The sequence below is a fragment of the Amblyraja radiata genome, chromosome 34 (genome assembly GCF_010909765.2).
Source record: "Amblyraja radiata isolate CabotCenter1 chromosome 34, sAmbRad1.1.pri, whole genome shotgun sequence".
Classification (NCBI taxonomy): Eukaryota; Metazoa; Chordata; class Chondrichthyes; order Rajiformes; family Rajidae; genus Amblyraja; species Amblyraja radiata.
In genome coordinates, this window is record NC_045989.1 from 15164507 (window position 1) to 15183084 (window position 18578).

Consider the following 18578-nt stretch of genomic DNA (forward strand, 5'->3'; position numbering starts at 1 on the left):
CATCTTTAGCTTATGCTTGTTTAAGGGGCTAGTCCCCTTCAGTTTTCTCTTCAGCATATAAAAGGTATGCTCAATTGGGTTCAGATCGGGTGATTGACTTGGCCACTCAAGAATTGACCTTTTTTAGCTTACAAAAACTTTGTTGCTTTAGCAGTGTGTTTGGGATCATTGTCTTGCCGTAGAATGAACCGCCGGTCTTTGTCCAAAACATTATGGAGGGCACTGTGGATTTAAGCTGAGAGGGGAAAGATTTAATAGGAACCTGAGGGGTAGCTTTTTCACCCAGAGGGTGGTAGGTATATGGAACAAATTGCCAGAGGGGATACTTGCCGCAGTTATTATCACAACGGCACTTGGATAGGTACATGGATAGGAAAGGTTTAGAGCGATCTGATCTTAATGCAGGCAAGAGGGACAAGTGTAGACAACGCATATTGGTTGGCATGGCTGTTGAGCCCAAGGGCCTGTTTCCTTGCTGTATAACTATGACTCTCGTGAAGCTTAAAGAATAAGTGCCTAAAATTGCTTTGGTGATATTATAAATGTGTTCCAATAGAATTTTACCTGATAATGTTTACCAAGAGAATAGCTGAAGCTTAGTTTTAAAAATTCATTTGGGGTACATTTTTCATTGTATTTTTGCTTATCTAGGTTTCATTGTGTGTTTGGTTTCCAGAAAACATATCCATGCTGCAAAAGTTTGGTCCAGCTATCTTCATTGGGTTTTAGCTGAGAGTACTATAAATGAACTTTGATTATTTAGGACCCATGGATATTCCACACTTTATTGGCATTGTTCACCATCTCTGAGCCTGGGAGACAAAGTCATAAACAATTAGAACCACCACCCTTTAAAGAGATTTTGTGGTGGTGCAATAGGAGATGATAGGAATCTTTTTGTGGATCATTTTATGCAAAGGTAGTTTGTGTTTGTGTAGTTGGTGCTCTGTTCACTGGGTTACAGGATCAAATGTTAAAACCTGTCGAATGCAGAGTAGGCTGTTGCCAGAATTTTGGGTTTGTGGATTTTAAGCTCTAACAAGGTTTCAGTTGACTTGTTTTTTTAAATTGTACATCTTGATGAAATTGTCTTTTTTGGGGGGATAATATATTGTGCTGGCAATGTAATCTGAAGTATCAGTGCCTCGGCCAACTGATGCAGAACTTCAGAAAAGAATTCTTTAAAATGAAAGCCACACCCAAAAGCAACCAGACTGCAGCAGCTAATCTAAAACCACATTGACACTGCGTGCTTAAAACATGTTAATACCTGACCGTTCTAAAGGTGGTATTCTTGTTTGATGAGTGGTGAGTCACAGTCTGTGGCATGACTTGCTTGTTTGGTGCCTGATACCAACCTGAGCTGAACTAAACACACAAAGCGGGATCTTTTTGGGATGGGGAAGTGACTCCTCCCATTCAGAAAAATCAAAGGACCTGTTTTTTTCTATTTAACATTTTGAAATTGGCTGATTGTAGTTAGAATGTTATGGAACATTGCTGTCCAAATAAGCTTTTTGACTATATTTATTTAAATTTTCTGAGAAAAGATATGAGTAAGTCCTCTGTAGATCTTTGTTGTCAAATGTGGGAAATGGCAGATTATTTTTGTCTGTGCTTTTTGCAACAATTATAAACATCAAAGGTGTTGGTGTTGTAGTGGGGAAGAAAGCAGATATAGAAGGCAATGTACTAGTGGATTAATTTGTGATGCTGACTTCAGTGGAACTAAATATTCAAGAGGCGAGCCAATTTGACAGCTAATATCTTTGCATGTATTTGGTTTGTAGATGAATGAAAAACTGAACCAAAGCCACATTTCTGCCCCGAGGTATTCCAAAGGAATGTGGTCAATTAGTACTTGATAATTACAAATGTGATTTGCTGATGTGCTCAATATATGTAAAATCTAATATTTCTCTTACAGTGAAATTAATGATTTAGGAAAGGGTCTTGTTGTTGAAGTGTGGAACAAAGGCTTGCTATGGGATGATCTTCTGGGTACTGTGTGGATTCCTCTTAGAACAGTTGAACATGCGACTGAGGTAAGTGACTAAAATCTAAGTGAGAAATGTATTATTTGAATTTTGAAACAATACATTACTTCTTTAACCATTGTCAGAAGTGTTCAGCAAAGCTGCTGTGCTGCATCTGATTTGTAAAGGAATTTGGTAATTTATTCAGAAATTTACAATTTAAGTAAAAGGATCACAATTTTACTATCTCAACCAATTTTACACTTTCTATAAGATGAACCTGGCATTAATATACTGTATTGCATAAGATTTTAAGCTGTTATTACTGTGGTACCATGCAGTAGTTGGGAAACTTCAAGACGAATTTCATACTTAATTCTAACTGTGCAAACCATTGTTATGTGTAAAAATCATCAGAATATTTTTTCACATGTGCATCTATTTATAAAAACCCAAATTTTAATTTAAATGAAACCCCATATTCTTCAATGACATATCTCTCTCTCTGCTTCTCTCTTTTTGTCTCCTTCAGGGTTTTGTTTGTTTGTACTGTAATCCTTAATGTAAAAGTGAATCAAATTCAGATTTGTTTATTGTCATAGATATTAGGTGGCAATTAAATTTCTACTTTGCATGAAGCTCATCGAATAAACAGTCAATGCAATAAGGACACCATGAATACAATGACAAATCTAAAAACAGTAGAATGAATGGGGACGCCAGCGGTAGAGTTGCTGCCTTAACAGCGTTAGAGACCTGGGTTTGATCTTGACTATGGTTGCTGTCTATACAGAGTTTGTACTTCTCCCTGTGACCATGTGGGGGTTTCCCTGTGACCAAGTGGGGTTTTTCTGGGTGCTTTGGTTTCCTCCCACATTCCAAAGACGTGCAGGTTTGTAGGTTAATTGGCTTCTGGAAAAATAATGTCTCTGCTGTGTAGGATAGAACGGTCTCCAGGAAAGGCCGCCAACTCCACAATGTTAGGCCGCAGTGGGGACAGAGATACGATACGGAAAAAAAATCGCATCTCCGTCGAGGTAAGAGATTGAAAAAATGGCCCCCCCAAACCCCTTAAAACAAACCAAGGAACACTAAAACATTTTTTAACACATATTAAAAATAACAAAAGAAGAAAGGACAGACTGACTACTGGCGAGGTGGCGCCATCCGGTGTTGTATAGTAAACTAAAGAAATATTGTGAACAGGTGATTGATGGAATGCAAACACAGCAAGTTCAATAATGGACTAACTGAATGAGGTAGAGTTAACTGTGAAGTGCTTATTCCCTGTTTCCTTAGTTCAGCAACCGGTTTTTCCATCTTGCTGACATTAAGAGCTAGGTTGTTATTCTGGCACCATGACTCAAAATGGTTAATCACTTTGCTGTACTCTGTTTCATTGTTGTTGTTAATCCGGCCGACAACAGTGGTATCATTGACGAACATAAAGATTGAGTTGGTGCTGTGCTTGGTGATACAGTCATTGGTGTACAGGGAGAAGAGCAAGGGATTAAGCACACAACCCTGGAGAGTACCTGTATTGAGGATAAAGCTGGAGAAAACGTTATGACCAATTCTAAATGCCTGAGGTACGCCAGTCGAGAAGCCAGTTGCACGTGAAGGCCCCAAAATCAAGGTCCAGAAGTTTAGTCATAAGCATATTTGGTATTATCGTGTTGCAGGCTGAGCTGTAGTCAGTGAAAAACAACCTGACATAGGTGATTTTATTTTGTCACGGTGATCTACAGATCAATGTAATGCATGGGAGATGGTGTCCTCAGTAGATCTATTTTTTCTTGAATGCAAATTGCAAGGGGTCTAGATTGTCTGGAAGGACTGTGGCGATGTGGGACATAACCAGCCTTTCGAAGCATTTTATTATGGTTGATGTTAGAGCTATTGAGTGATCGTCATTGTAAAAGGTCACTTCATTTTTCTCGGGGACTGGAATGATGGAGGCTTCCTGCTTGGACTGATGAAAATGTATGACATGGCAATACTTTTCCTATATATTTGTAAAGATGCATTTGCAACTTCTAGACTGACATAAAATTTATATTTGTGGATTTGTACTATTGGGATAATGTGTATAGATGGTATTTTGTGTACTTGCAGCATTGCACCATATGTCTGGTTTCTTGTGCTCTTGATGAAATATCTTGTTTTATTAAAACACTTGCCAATAATCCATTGATTTGTCTGGTTGATGTGTGTACATTTTTATTAGGAAAAAGCTGGAATTTGGTGGAACTTAAATTCTGAAGTTCTGACAAATGGGAATGAAATTTGTGGTGCAAAAAATCCCACGATTCATGAAATTCTATTGGATACCTACTTTGAACTACCTGCTGGTAAGTGAACATGTTTGTGTTTCATTCGTTATGAAACAACTTTTATGCTGAGTGCTTACACAAAATGCACAAGAGGGCAAGAAGGGGCAAGGTGTGCTGGGTGGGAGAATTCAATACCATTGCAGTGAGTGACAGCGAATGCAATGCTTTCAAGTGCTTTAATGCATAGTGACAATGTTCTAATCCACAACATTGCCAAATTGGGCTTGCAGCAAGTGTTGAGGAAGCTAATGTGGGTAAAGTATACTAAATGTTATCCTCACCCGTCAAAGATTAATGAAAGCATTGGGAACAATGTTAACTGCGCACTCCTTGTACCAAGATCTATCAAAATGTCCACTGTTCTATAAACAATGCAACTGTATTAAATGGGATAAATGTGGAACCCGAACATGCTAATGATACCTTTCTCCAGTCTACAGCTTTATTTCTTACTGTTACCTTCATTGTTTTATTTTATATCATTATTCAAAGCTTCTTGATTACCTGTGATTACCTGGTATGCTACATTGCTGAGAACTGGATTCTGTACTCTGTATCTTTCCGTTTGCTCTACTTATTATATTTGGGTTTGACAAGATTGTATTTATGTATAATATCTGATCTGAACGAATTGCATGCAAAACAAAACTTTTAACTGTACTTCGATACACATGACAATAATAAATCTATACCTAAGCCAAATCTCTTGGTAAGGCTGATGTTCCTCAGTAACATAGATACATTCAACTACTAATTGTGCAGTAGTGCATTTTCCACATTTTAATACTATGCATCATTGAATGTGACTTTATCTAACCTAGGTAGTTGCTGATACAATTTGTTACAGGTTAATTTTATTTTTAAATGGTTATAGAAATTAAGTTCCACGCAATGACTAACTTCCTCCATGTTGGAGTGAAAATCAATCTGTTCAAGAAATTAATTCCAGGTGAAGCAGTTTAATCTAAACTACTTGTTCGATTTCCATTTTCTTGGGGGCAACATTACCCATAAATCATCTGAAAAACACGTATTTAAACATCGGTTTAATAATAATCAAACTGAAATCTTTGTGAAGTTGTGAGTGATAGGTAAGCTCCAGTATTCCTGGAAGGAATTGGTATTGGTTTATTATTGTCACATATACCAAGGTACAGTGAAAATACTCTGTGTGCTATCCTGTCAAATCATGCTGTACATGAACACAATGATGCCATATACAAGTGCAACTGAGAAAATACCAGGATGCAGAATATTGTGTTACAACAATATATATTTCAAAGTTTATGTTGATCCAATGAGGAGATGTATGTTGAAGTGTTTCATTAAAATACTTTAACTTAATTAACCAAAATCAGAGTTGGTAAACAGAATACCGTAACTATGAACTTTTTGATGAAGGAGGATCAAATACCAGAGGAGGTTAAATATCCAGAACTGGTATTTATTATTTTATTAATACCGAAGAGACATTTAATTAATTGTAGTTTTAGACACTACACAGTAATGTAATACATTTTGAGTTAACCTGATGAGTTTAAGGGAGCATGTGAAATGGGGATTCTGGTGGGTTTAAAGAAAGTGGGGGAAACGGGGCACGTTAATTTAAACAGAATATAAGGAATGGTGCATGCTGAGCTATTTGCAGAACTGTTGGGATTTCAGAATGGTGGGACAGTACTTTACCAGAGTTTCACTGTATAATTTAAGATGACTAAATTCAATGAACTGTGGATACAATGAAAAGTAATAGGCTGTCCAAATTACCACTACTTGAAATCCTTTAAAGAATAAGTCCGACGGTAGGATTTTGGTGTTGCTGCCTATTTGCCATCAATTAAAAGATTTCAGATTTACCTCAATGGCTTTTAAATACTAATTTAGCAGTTTGTGATTTTCCCATGAATAAATAATATATGTTTTATTTTGCAGAAATACCAGAAGATGAGGCGCAGTACTTAATAGGACATCTTCACAGTATAAATGCTCAACTTGAACAGGTATATATCGTCTACTGTATATGGCAATTCCATTATTTAGAATGCAGAATTTGAATGTATATATTTCCTAACATCCATGTTTGCAGATGTTGTTACATAGAAACATAGAAAATAGGTGCAGGAGTAGCCTTCGAGCCTGCACCGCCATTCGATATGATCATGGCTGATCATCCAACTCAGTATCCCATCCCTGCCTTCTCTCCATACCCCCTGATCCCTTTAGCCACAAGGGCCACATCTAACTCACTCTTAAATATAGCCAATGAACTGGCCTCAACTACCTTCTGTGGCAGAGAATTCCACAGATTCACCACTCTCTGTGTAAAAATGTGTTATGTTATATTAGTACTGGGGATTTTGTAAAATTGAAAATCTGCATTACATTAAAGTCTCAGACAAATGTAGCTGTATTTGTATATGACTGTCCACATGAAGTACTTGAAGTTGCACTTTTGAAAAATTGATTGCAGGACTTTTGCCAGGGTGGAGGAAAGTTTGTAAATGGGAATCTCTCCTTCCCGTGCTATTTACACAAAAACATAGGAAAAAAGTTTGCAGGAGCAGGTCATTCTGTCCTTCGAACCAGCACCACCATTCGATATGATCATGGCTGATCATCCAACTCAGTATCCCATCCCTGCCTTCTCTCCATACCCCCTGATCCCTTTAGCCACAAGGGCCACATCTAACTCGCTCTTAAATATAGCCAATGAACTGGCCTCAACTACCTTCTGTGGCAGATCATCTAAAATCAGTACCCCGTTCCTGCTTTTGGTAAAATATCATTAATATAGTAAAATTACAATAATCCTGCCTGCCTGGGACTTTGGTTGCAAGCGGGTTTTCCAGACCTTTTAATAATGCCTCCATACACTTATTTCCATTTCTTTAGTTGCAGTCCGATAATAAATTGTCCAGTGAAACTAGTAAGATGACAAGGGGTGCAGGCGCTGGGGTTCTAGCAAGTGAGAAGGGAGCATGGGAACTGGGGGCTGCGTGAGTAGGAAGGAGAATAGTTAGTGGATTATCAGTTTTACTGCACCTTCGAAGGTCATGTAAGAAGGACTCTGTAAGTGGATCTTGAAGTGGTAGCAATGTCAACGGTTCTCCCTCTGTGATCTGGGTTGCACCAGTAAGCCCGCATTGCAATGCAAAGGTGACTTCAATGTCTAATAAGAATGTGTTTTCTAAATCTTTCAGCAGAATAATTTAGTTGTTGATTTCCAGCCTGTCGGTGAGCATAATATTTAGCATAAATACATCATGAAGAATTTCCTTTTATTTGGCAACGTGTTGTGATAATGACACCAAAAGCTGTGAGAAAATAAAATTAAATTGTAGCTTCTGTTTGCCATTCCTCGCCCTAAGCCTGCTTTTCTTTGCAAGGACTGTGATTTTTGTAATAATGTTTTTACTTTTTCACTACCACAACCTGAATTTGAACATTTTCCCATTGTGTAGTGAGCATTGTCATTTAGTGTCCAGCTTCAATATTCTTTCTTTCATTACTTGCCACAAGCATGAAATGTCCAACTAAATAATCTGAAAATAATCCAAGGCGATTAGTGCAAAATAATCAATGTTATGAGCAAAGCACATTTGTTAACTTTTCCACAGTAGGTATTTTAGTTATTATTGTTTATTCTGTGTGCTGGTGTAGCACCTGACTGGAAGAATTGTGGAGTATGCCAATATTTTAGCATACTGTTGATCTGTGCAGTCTGGTTCGAATAATTTGCCATTTAATATATGTGTATTGACTTGCTGTGTTCCAGAACATCCCAATGTGGGGTAGATTTTGACCATTCACAGTTAAGTATAAATAATTACCAAAAGCAAAAATAGAAGAAAATATCAGATGTTATGCAATACATAAGGATTGATAAATGTTCATGGCTGGGTGACCTCTATGCCAGGTTGCTATAAGAAGCAAGGGAGGAGATATCTAGGACTGGTGATGGAGGTTTTTCATCTACATTAGTTACAGGTGAGGTATCAGAAGACTGAGGAATAGCTAATGATGTCCCCTAGTTAAAAATGGACTGAAGAGACAACTACAGACTGGTGTCCTGTGTCAATGACAAATAAATGATTGGAGTCATTTCTGATGGATAGATTTTGGGATTTGGGAAAGACAAGGACTGATTAGGAGATTAACTTTGTGCGAGGGAAATCCTTACAAGTGTGAGGTGCTGCATTTGGAAAGATTATAGGAACAACATATACAGTAAATGGTTCAGCCCTAGGCAGTGTTGATGAACAGACATAACTAAAGGCCCCAGTTAATAGTTGACAGCTAAGATAGATAACGTAGTGAAGAAGGCATAGAATATAAAAGTTGGTTCCCACATTGCAGGATGGACGTGACTGTGCTGGAGAGAGTGCAGAAGAGATGTTGCACACATTGAAATAATTTTATTATGAGGAGAGATAAGCTCAGCTTGTTTTCCTTGGAATGAAGATGGCCTTCCTTGCGACTGACTTTGAGAGGGTTCTGAATTTGCTCCAGGTAAATTGGTGAGAATGAAGTGGAGCAAGTTATTCTTGGTGCCGGTATTCTCACAAGCCAAATTGGCAGCTATCTTTTTCAGGGCATAACCAGAATGGTTAATTACTGTTATGCTAACCGTTGTTGGTGACAGACAGTGAAGAACCCTGTCTATAGTATTTATCATGTTTTGCGGAGCAGGACATCAAATTCCTTCCAAGTATGATTGAACATGGAGGGAAACTAATCCAGTTGCTAAGTGAATGATAATCATAAAGTCTCTTTGCCCATGAGCCCATAGATACACATTCAAGCTGGTATCACTCGGGCTGTCCCTACTGCTGTTCAGTCTGTCCACTTGGTGGGACAGGTTATGTTTGGGGGTGTCTGTGTTACTAGTGGAAAAAATGATGCTCCTAGTTTTGTATAAATCCATAAATGCTTATGAGGAGGAATGTACCTTTGTCTTAATTACATTTAATACATAACAGTGTTTGTAATGATTCGATGTATTGAGTGGCATGCTAGAGCGCTGTTAATGGTAAAGCATGTTGTATGATGGCCATTATGTGAGGAAAGTAACATTGTATTTGTTCAAGAACAGAAAGCCATATTTGGATATTTCAGTATTCCTCTGATCAGTTAAACTGATACCTGCTTTTTGTTCCAGACTTATTTGTTTAATTGAATTTAAGTTTCTCACCTCAATTCTGGGATTTGATCTCCTGTTGGTATATTAATGGTCTTTAATTTACTAACCTGCTGAGATAACCACTATGCTTCCTTGTGTGTAATCAGTGATAATATGTTTCCATGACATCTTTCTAATTATGCATTTCTGTTATTCCTGTTCTTATAGAGATTCAGTGATGCCATGATCATGAGCAAATGACTGTGGCTTTAACAACATTTTAAATATTTATTGAACTGCTTCAGAATAGCAATTGGAAATCTTTGTATGCAGAGTCTTTAGCGTTTGACAGACATATTTTAGTATTGCATAGATGTATTTCTCATTTAACTGATGGGTATTGGTTTATGCTTATAATCCAGAGGCAATTGCTTACAGGTACTTCAGGATATTTAAATTTGTTTGTTTCGGATTGTGACTTGTTCAAAACCAACAATTTTCATTATCAGTCTGTGACTTTGTTATAAGAAGGTTTCAGCATTTATTTTGTATTGGACTGCATTCTCAGTTGTTTTTACTTGTTATCCCAAACTACTGATTGCACAACCAACAATGCAATATCAGATATTTATTGAGACATCATATTCTTGATTCCTCTTCAAGTATTAGGATACAGTGAATATTTCACTCTTCTATATGTGTAATATAACTGATGGAAATATATATATAAGAAACATGCTTGATAATAAGGATCAATCTTGCAAAGTACGGTTCATAATATCATTCTGTCATCTTGTGACCATAGTTATGTTGCCTTCTTAAATATATTTCCATTCCCCATAGTCGTAAGTGACAAGGCTGACATACTTAAGGCCACCAGAAAATGAGAGACTTTCACACACTCAGTCACCATCCGTTTCTTTAAACATCTCCATTAGATATTTGCAATCTTATGCTCATTTGAAAGCTTTTCTAACTCATTATGCACTGATCCCTTGGGCTGAACTGGATGTTGAAGTTCTTAGCTAATGCAGAATCTAATTTCCAAAGGTACAAAATATGAAGTCATGTTCGCAATGAGTATGTTTTTTTTACACTAATAAATGACTGTTTTATGTTTTATTTATGCAATGATAAATTATATTTTGTTGCAAAAACATTTATCTTGCTCTACTTCATGGCATTATAATCAATGATTGCAGTGGTATATGAAAAATTAGTTTGTATTTGCAATGAAAGTGTGTGTGAATGAACAGATTAGGAATATGTTACAACATTTGTTTTGTTCAGTGGTGCACTGCTTTCTCATTTGGTTTTATCTTGTTACCCTAACAACTGACTGCACATGTAGGCAATTGGATCATACCTTTATTGCAACATCATTTCTTGACTCTTATACAAGTGTTACTACATTGATTCTTTCACCCATGATATATTATCGGGCTGTGCATATTCCTTGCACTATTATCATAGCTCTAGTTACTGATTACATTTCAGCAATTCCAGTCAATCATAGTTATGCAGGAGGGAAAAAGCCCTTTAGTCCAATTCATCCATGTCGACCAAGGTGTTCGCTTGAGGTAACGCTATTTGCCTGCATTGGAACCATAGCACTCTAAAATATATTCATAGTCATAAACAGTCTAATGTCGTTTACAAATTTGTATTTGTATTTACTCCACTACTTCTTCTGGCAGCTCGTTTCATATATAAGAGTATAAGTCCATATCTAGAATGAGATGCCAAAGGAAAGTATAGAAGCAAGACACTATTACTACTTTCAAAATACATAAACCCAAAAGTATATCTAAACCTAGATATTTGGTCAGATATATGGATAGGATGGGTTCAGAGGGATATGGGCAAAATGCGGTCAAATAGGACTAGCTCTGAATGCCAACTTGGTGTAAATGTTACCCCTAAGATCCCTGATAAATCTCCACACTCTCACCTTAAGCCTATGCCTTCTAGTTTTGGAATCCTCTACTCTGGAAAAAGACTGTGAGCGTTCACTTTAACCATACCCCACATTATCTTGTACACCACAATAAGGTCACCCAGTTTAGTTTATTGTCACATTTTACCGAGGTACAGTGAAAAGCTTTTTGTTCTGCCTCCTATGCTCCAAAGAGGAAAGTCCCTGCCTATCCAGCCCTTAAATCAAGCCTGCAAATTAATATCCTGGTGAAACTTTTCTACACTGTAACTAACTTAATGACATCCCTCCTATAGCTGGGTGACCAAAATTGCACACAGTACTCCAAATGTGGTCTCACCAGTGACTTATACAACTGCACCATGATATGCCATTAGAGGCCCTGATCTCCAGCTCGTCATTACCCCGCCTACTTTGTATTTGGATAATTTGGATAAAGTGTAGGACACTTCTTATAAAAACTAATGTTATGCAAAAATGTTAGTGCAGTCCACTCCATTTTCCAGACTATCAAGATATTTCAGTCACACACACCTAAGGAGATGATTCAATAACTGTCATGTTACAGCCTCCACATATATGAATGTTAGCCTACCTGCATGAATTTATCCAATTTGTTTGAATACTCTGAGTTTGATAATACATTTCTCGGCTTGTTTGACGGTTATAGTTGACAAAGGAAAACCTTGCTATGAAAGACCTGCCTAAGTTCTCATCAGCCTTGAAATTACATTGAAATTACATGCTTTAACAACATTCTGAAATTAGCATATTTATTATGAAAGAGAAGATGGTCAAAAATAGCGTGAGGAATTTAAGAATAATGCATTATGTACACAACATGGTGTCATTCCATCCACAAGGCAATTCACATCAGAGCACATGTACATTGAAAGAAGATTTAATAGAGGTCACGTTTCATTTGTGGTTGATGCGTGTATGGAGATAGTTGAACTGAGGATATTTTTTATTTGCTCGTTTTCATTTCCAGGAGGCCAATGAAGATGTAATGCGTTCGAAAAGTTATCCGAACCAGGTTGAATCATCGTTGTCTGTTCTACAAAATTGTAAGTATACTCTGGTTACTTCAGTCAATTTTCTACCAGGTTTCTCTAAATAACCATAGTGTAGAAATTGTGGCAGAAAGTTTCACTCATTAATTTCAGTTTTTCTATATATATTGAAATCTGAAACTGAAATGTTTATTAGTGTCTTGGAAGCTTCATTGACCCAGACCACGTGATCAGTGTCAAGCCATTTAACCCAAGATAACCTACATAACTTGCAGTATGCGTTTCCCTGAGTGTCAATATGCTGGAAGAAGATGGACCTAACCGTGGAGCAAGCAAAAACAAAATTTAGCTTAGTTAAGAGAAACAGTGCGGAAACAGGCCTTTCGGCTCACCGAGTCCGCAACGACCAGCGATCCCCGCACATTAACACTATTCCACACACCAAGGGACAATTTACATTGATACCAAGCCAATTAACCTACAAACCTGTATGACTGGAGTGTGGAAGGAAACCGAAGATCTCAGAGAAAACCCACACAGGTCACAGGGAGAATGTATAAACTCCAAACAGATAACACCCGTAGTCAGGATCGAACCCGGGTCTCTGGCACTGTAGGGCAGCAACTCTACTGCTGTGCCACTGCCACCCTAGAGCAAGTAAATTATTCTTGAATAAAGCATCCTAATTATCTCATATATTGAGTATATGTTAAACACGATAAGTAAAGGAAGAGTAACATTTATAATGTTTGTTTGAAGAAAGAACTGCAGATGCCGGAAAAATCGAAGGTAGACAAAAATGCTGGAGAAACTCAGCAGGTGAGGCAGCATCTATGGAGAGAAGGAATAGGTGACTTGTTACTACTCGTAACAAGGACAGAGTCCCCCTTGACCTCACCTTCCACCCTACCAGCCTTCGCATACAACATATAATCCTCTGACATTTTCGCCACCTCCAATGTGATCCCACCACTGGCCACATCTTCCCATCTCCTCCCCTGTCTGCTTTCCACAGTCTGCTGTCTGCTCCCTCCATAACTCCCTGGTCAATTTGTCCCTTCCCACCCAAACCACCCCCTCCCCTGGTACTTTCCCTTGCAACCGCAGGAAATGCTAAACTCTACATTGGTGAGACCAGGTGTCAACTCTCTGCATCGGTGAGACCAAGCGCAGACTTGACGATCGCTTCACCCAACACCTCTGCTCAGTTCGCAATAACCAACCTGATCGCTCGATGGCTCAGCACTTCAACTCCCCCTCTCCCTCCCATTCTGAATCCGACCATTATGTCCTGGGCCTCTGCCATTGCCAGTGTGAGGCCCAGCGCAGATTGGAGGAAGAGCACCTCATATTTCGCTTGGGTAGTTTACACCCCAGCGGTATGAACATTGACTTCTCCAATTACAGGTAGTCCTTGCTTTCTCCCTCCTTCCCCTCCCCTTCCCAGCTCTCCCACAATCCTACTGTCTCCGCCTCTTCCTTTCTTCTTCTCCCTCCCCCCCCCCGACATCAGTCGAATGGTGTCACCCCGAAACGTCGCCTATTCCTTCTCTCCATCGATGCTGCCTCACCCGCTGAGTTTCTCCAGCATTTTTGTCTACCTTTTTACAATGTTTTTCATATCCCAGGAGCTGTGAACATACAAATATGGAGCAGGAGTAGACCACTTGTTCCCTCAAAACTCCTCTGCCATTTAACAACATCATGGCTGATCTGATTATAACCTCCTCTCTGCATTCCTCTCTGTCAACAGTAAATCCCTAGTTATTGATACTTCACAAGAGGATACATTCTCTCCACATCCGAGTAGACCCTTAATGGTCACAAATGCGTTTCCCCACCCCCCCAATCCTGGTTACCTCCTTCCTACACGTTTTAGCCACTGGATTCCACCCACCACTGGTTCTGGTTCCATCTGCCCTTCACTTCACCCTAAACGGTTCCCATTATCACTTTTCTTATCAGATTCCAGCACTGGTTGCTTTTGCGCTGATCACCCGCTTATCACTCTCCAGCAACTGTCTCCATATTTATCCTAACCTGGCTCCATCTGCCTCTTTTGGACTTCCTTCACATGCCTCTGTCTCCCAATTCCACCTCTCTCCCTCCTCCTCCTTTGCTCCATCTGCTCTCCTCAGTTACCAATCATTTACTGGAAACTGCCTCACCATTCCCCCGCTTCTCTTTATACTGGCTATCTTCCTTCTCCACTCTCAGTTCTGATGCAGAGTTTTGAGTTTTAACTAGAAACGTCAACAATTCTTTACCATCCCTACGGAGGTAGTTTGATTCGTTGAGTTGCTCCGGCAGTTTGTTTGTTTCAGCATCTGTGGTCTCTCGTCTCACTGTGAAGCTCACATCCCTTAAATGAAAAAATATAAAATTGAAGCCTCAACACCAGTCCCTTTCACATACCACTCATACCTTTCCAACCAGATAAAGAGCTGTTTATATCTACTTTATTTGCTGTTAACCAGACAATCTTCTATTCCATACCAATATGTTGCTTTCTACAGTATCTTCTCTTGCATGCTCTTTTTTTTTCTTGAATCTACATTGTGTTTACTTGTCTCCTACTATTTTTTACTCTTCCCCACTCTGTTCTCTCTTGTGTCTATTGATACTAATTAAGGCAAGGGTTCCCAACCTGGGGTAAATTTCACCTACCCAGGGGTAAATTTGTTGATTCTGGATTTGTACATATTTTTTCTCTTTGACTGACTGTGTTTAGTTCTGGTATACCGGTATTTGTTCATCATTAGTTGTCCATAAATAAGTGAAATAACATTGGTATGTGCTAATAAAGTTGTCAGGGGTAAACGGGACGAAAAAGGTTGGGAACCCCTGAATGAAGGTATTAATTTTTGTTTTACACAGCTGGCATAATATTGTTCTGTGACTTGGTTGTCATAATGATGTGGTCTCTATGAAGGCAATTGTCACAAGATGTTCATTTCAAATGGTTTTGTAGATGGTTTATGCATGCAACTTATAATGTAGCTACCTCATCACCATTAACCACGCCCCATCATATTAGTATAACTGTGATATCCTCCCTTTGTTTCCTCCCACTTGGTCCCGGTACGCCTGAAGGCTGGATGCAGTCAGTGCTAGGACGTGTGTGCCATGTGATTTAATAAACACTTAGTAAAGGTTACAGTGTGTCAGGTATCACTCCTTTACAGGTTTCAACTACAGGAATGAAAGACTTTAAGTACCACTATGTAATTATCTGATGTTTTGTAATACAGTAAACCCCCGTTATATCGGATCATAGAGGGGAGGGTGAAAGAGCTAATAGTCAAGTCTAATAGTCAAATCTCAAATGGAGTCGTTCTTCTACAAAAGCATGGTCTAGTAAAACAAAAGTATGGCTCGGTCTTACAAAATTAAGTCTGAATGACATTGTAAATTATATGGAACACAATATGGAGGACAGGTTGTCTTTTCAATAAAGACATTAACATGGCAGCCTGCGTAATAACGTGCTTCTTTTCAAGGCCATAAAGTAGCCAAGATTGCAAAAAATAGCGGACGCTCCAGAGATAAGTATGCTACTCCGACACCAACTGCCGTGAAGATTGAAGATTACCCCCATTGGAGACATCTGATCAGATTGACTGTAAATGGAGGAGAACCAAGAAAGGACGATGGGGTTATTGATCCTACTTTTTATCCTGAGGTTGGCCCAGATGGGTTGGGCTTCGGGAAACAATTGCTGCACCAAGACGTCCTGAATAAGGCTGACAACTGTCCTTATGTTTATAACACTGACCAAGATGGATCCATTACCACAGGTTCTTGAAGTAACCAGAAAAAGGTGGCAGCGTATCCCGGAGCTACAGACCGAGCTGAAACAGATGAGAAATGTGCTCATCAATGCCCAGTCTGAAAATGACCATCTCGCTTCCATCACACAGCAGCTGAAGGAGAGCAATCAGGTTGTGGAGTTGAAAAGCCTTGATTTTGGAGTGCAACTCAGTTACAGAACTGGATTGAGGTAAATCCCAGCCCGGATCAAAGTGAGGAGCTGAGTTGGGATGGATCAGACAGCCAGTTGGCACTGATGGAGAAGGAAGATGAATGCTGGTTTCACGCTGATGGACAACTTGGGAGAAAGAACGACTCGCTTGTGAAAAGAAACAACATTTGTGATGAATGTGTACAGACTTTCAAACAGCGGAAACAACTGTCAGTTCACCAAATGCGCCATACTGGAGCAAAACCTTTGCAGTGTGAAGTTTGTGGTTACCTGTGCAGGCAAAGAGCATCCTTGAAATACCATATGTCCAAGCACAAGGCAGAAGCTGAACTTGAATTTGCTTGTGACCAATGTGAGTTGCGGTTCGAGAAGGCTCACAATTTGAATGTTCAGATGTCCATGGTTCATCCCTTGACCTAGAATACAGATAAAAACAAACCTATTGAAACTGAATCAAGTCAGCTAAGTTTGGAAACATTAATTAAACAGGAACCCAGTTAATAGTTATTCAACAGCTAAATGATGAGCCTAAAGGATCTTGCACCCTTTTTCAATGTCAGCAAGACACAAAGGATTAACATGAATAAATTCAATCAAGCCAGGCTCACCTAAAATAGGTAGAGCAAAGGAAAGGTTATTGTGGAGAACATAGTTCTGAGCATTATAGCACACCAGTTCCAGAGACAAAGTCCAATATCTGCAATGGGGTAGAGGTGCCTCAGGCAGAATACTAGCAATTGGAAGGACTGTTCAGAACACTGATAACAGAGGGGAAGAAGCTAGTGGTGCTGTGGTGAGGCAGGATTCAAGTTTGCCACAGTTACATCCTGGACATGCATTCAAATCGCAGTGTTGTTTTGAATGAGGGACAGTGCCCATCCAGTAGAAATAAGGACTCAATGGAGGAAGTTCTGGATGGTTCAATAACCCTTTCACCTCGGAATGGAACAGTAACTGAAAATGGTGAGGGTGATAATGTTGCAAAGCATCAACCTGTCCCAGTGTTAGCAGACTTTCAGCTTTGTACATACAATGGAGCCACTTCGCGGTCAGTGGATGTGGACAACTGGGAATCCAGATCCTGAATATACAGAATGCTCTTGGGAAAATGTTCAGGTACAAGATGTAATTCAACCATTAAATGTGAAAAAAACAGTTAACTGCAATGAAGCATCTTGTTCTATAAGAAATTATGTTGTGGATGGATTGGAGTCCAGTGATCTTTTTGAAATGTATTTATCAAGTGAAGATGACAGAGAAACAATAGTTAAGAATGGCTCTTCAGATGAGTCTTTTCAACCATATTGGAAGTAGAAGAGTAAGTTACCAGTTAAGAAGTGCGATATTAAAGATGTGAAGAAACAATCTATAACAAAAACGTGGCCGGAAACCTAAGTCAAACTTGGAAAGGGAAGGTTTCTCCACCGTGTATCGATGTCAGTATAAGGGTTGTTGTGCTGTTTACAGAGGAGTTGACGGAGTTAAGAAACATATAAAAGAGCAGCATGCAGACGTGCGTGAAAGACCTTGCCCCCACCCAGGAGGTAACAAGGTGTTTCTGATTGATCGCTACCAGCAGCGCCATGTAAAGCTGATCCATACAATGAAAGAACATCTTTACAGATCAGGAGGAAGTGCAAAGCCTTTGGTCACAACTTTGGGAAGACAAACCACATTTGATCAACAATCTTGAAGCATTTTGAGCTCTATCGTATGACCAAGGGTCTAGAGAGAGAGAAGCTGAACATTTTGAAACACATGGAGCTCTTGAAAGAGATTATGCATAACCCTATCCAGGAAGACAATGACTCAGACCTGGTAGGTAATCAGTGTGATGACAATCAGGACATTGATGAGGATGGCAATTATGACATTTCTGATGAGAAGGACAATTGCTGTTTTGTTCCCAACCCTGACCAGATCGATGCCGATGGTGACAGCAGAGGAGACAACTGCAAGGACGACTTTGACAACAACATCCCAGATATCTATGATATGAGCCCCGAGAACAGCGCCATCATTGAGACTGACCTGAGGAAGTTCCAAAGGGGACGATGCAGATTGTTCCTAACTGGGTAGTGCACAACAAGGGCAGGGAGTTACTGCAGACCGCCAACTCTGACCCTGGCCTTGCTGTTGGATTTGAGGAGTTCAACACCATCAACTTCAGTGGCACCTTCTACGTCAACACAGACCACAATCTACGCTGGTTTTGTCTT

The 18578-nt window shown here is 39.3% G+C and overlaps 1 protein-coding gene across 2 annotated transcripts in view; it reads left to right on the forward strand.

Moving 5' to 3' along the window:
* Positions 1 to 18578, forward strand: part of unc13c (unc-13 homolog C) — a 378167-nt gene that overhangs the window by 19485 nt on the left and 340104 nt on the right. For both annotated transcript variants that reach the window (XM_033050677.1, XM_033050678.1), the window contains exons 4-7: positions 1928 to 2045; positions 4204 to 4327; positions 6242 to 6309; positions 12356 to 12431. In XM_033050677.1, the coding sequence (XP_032906568.1) occupies positions 1928 to 2045; positions 4204 to 4327; positions 6242 to 6309; positions 12356 to 12431 (386 nt within the window). The remainder of the gene's footprint in view (positions 1 to 1927; positions 2046 to 4203; positions 4328 to 6241; positions 6310 to 12355; positions 12432 to 18578) is intronic.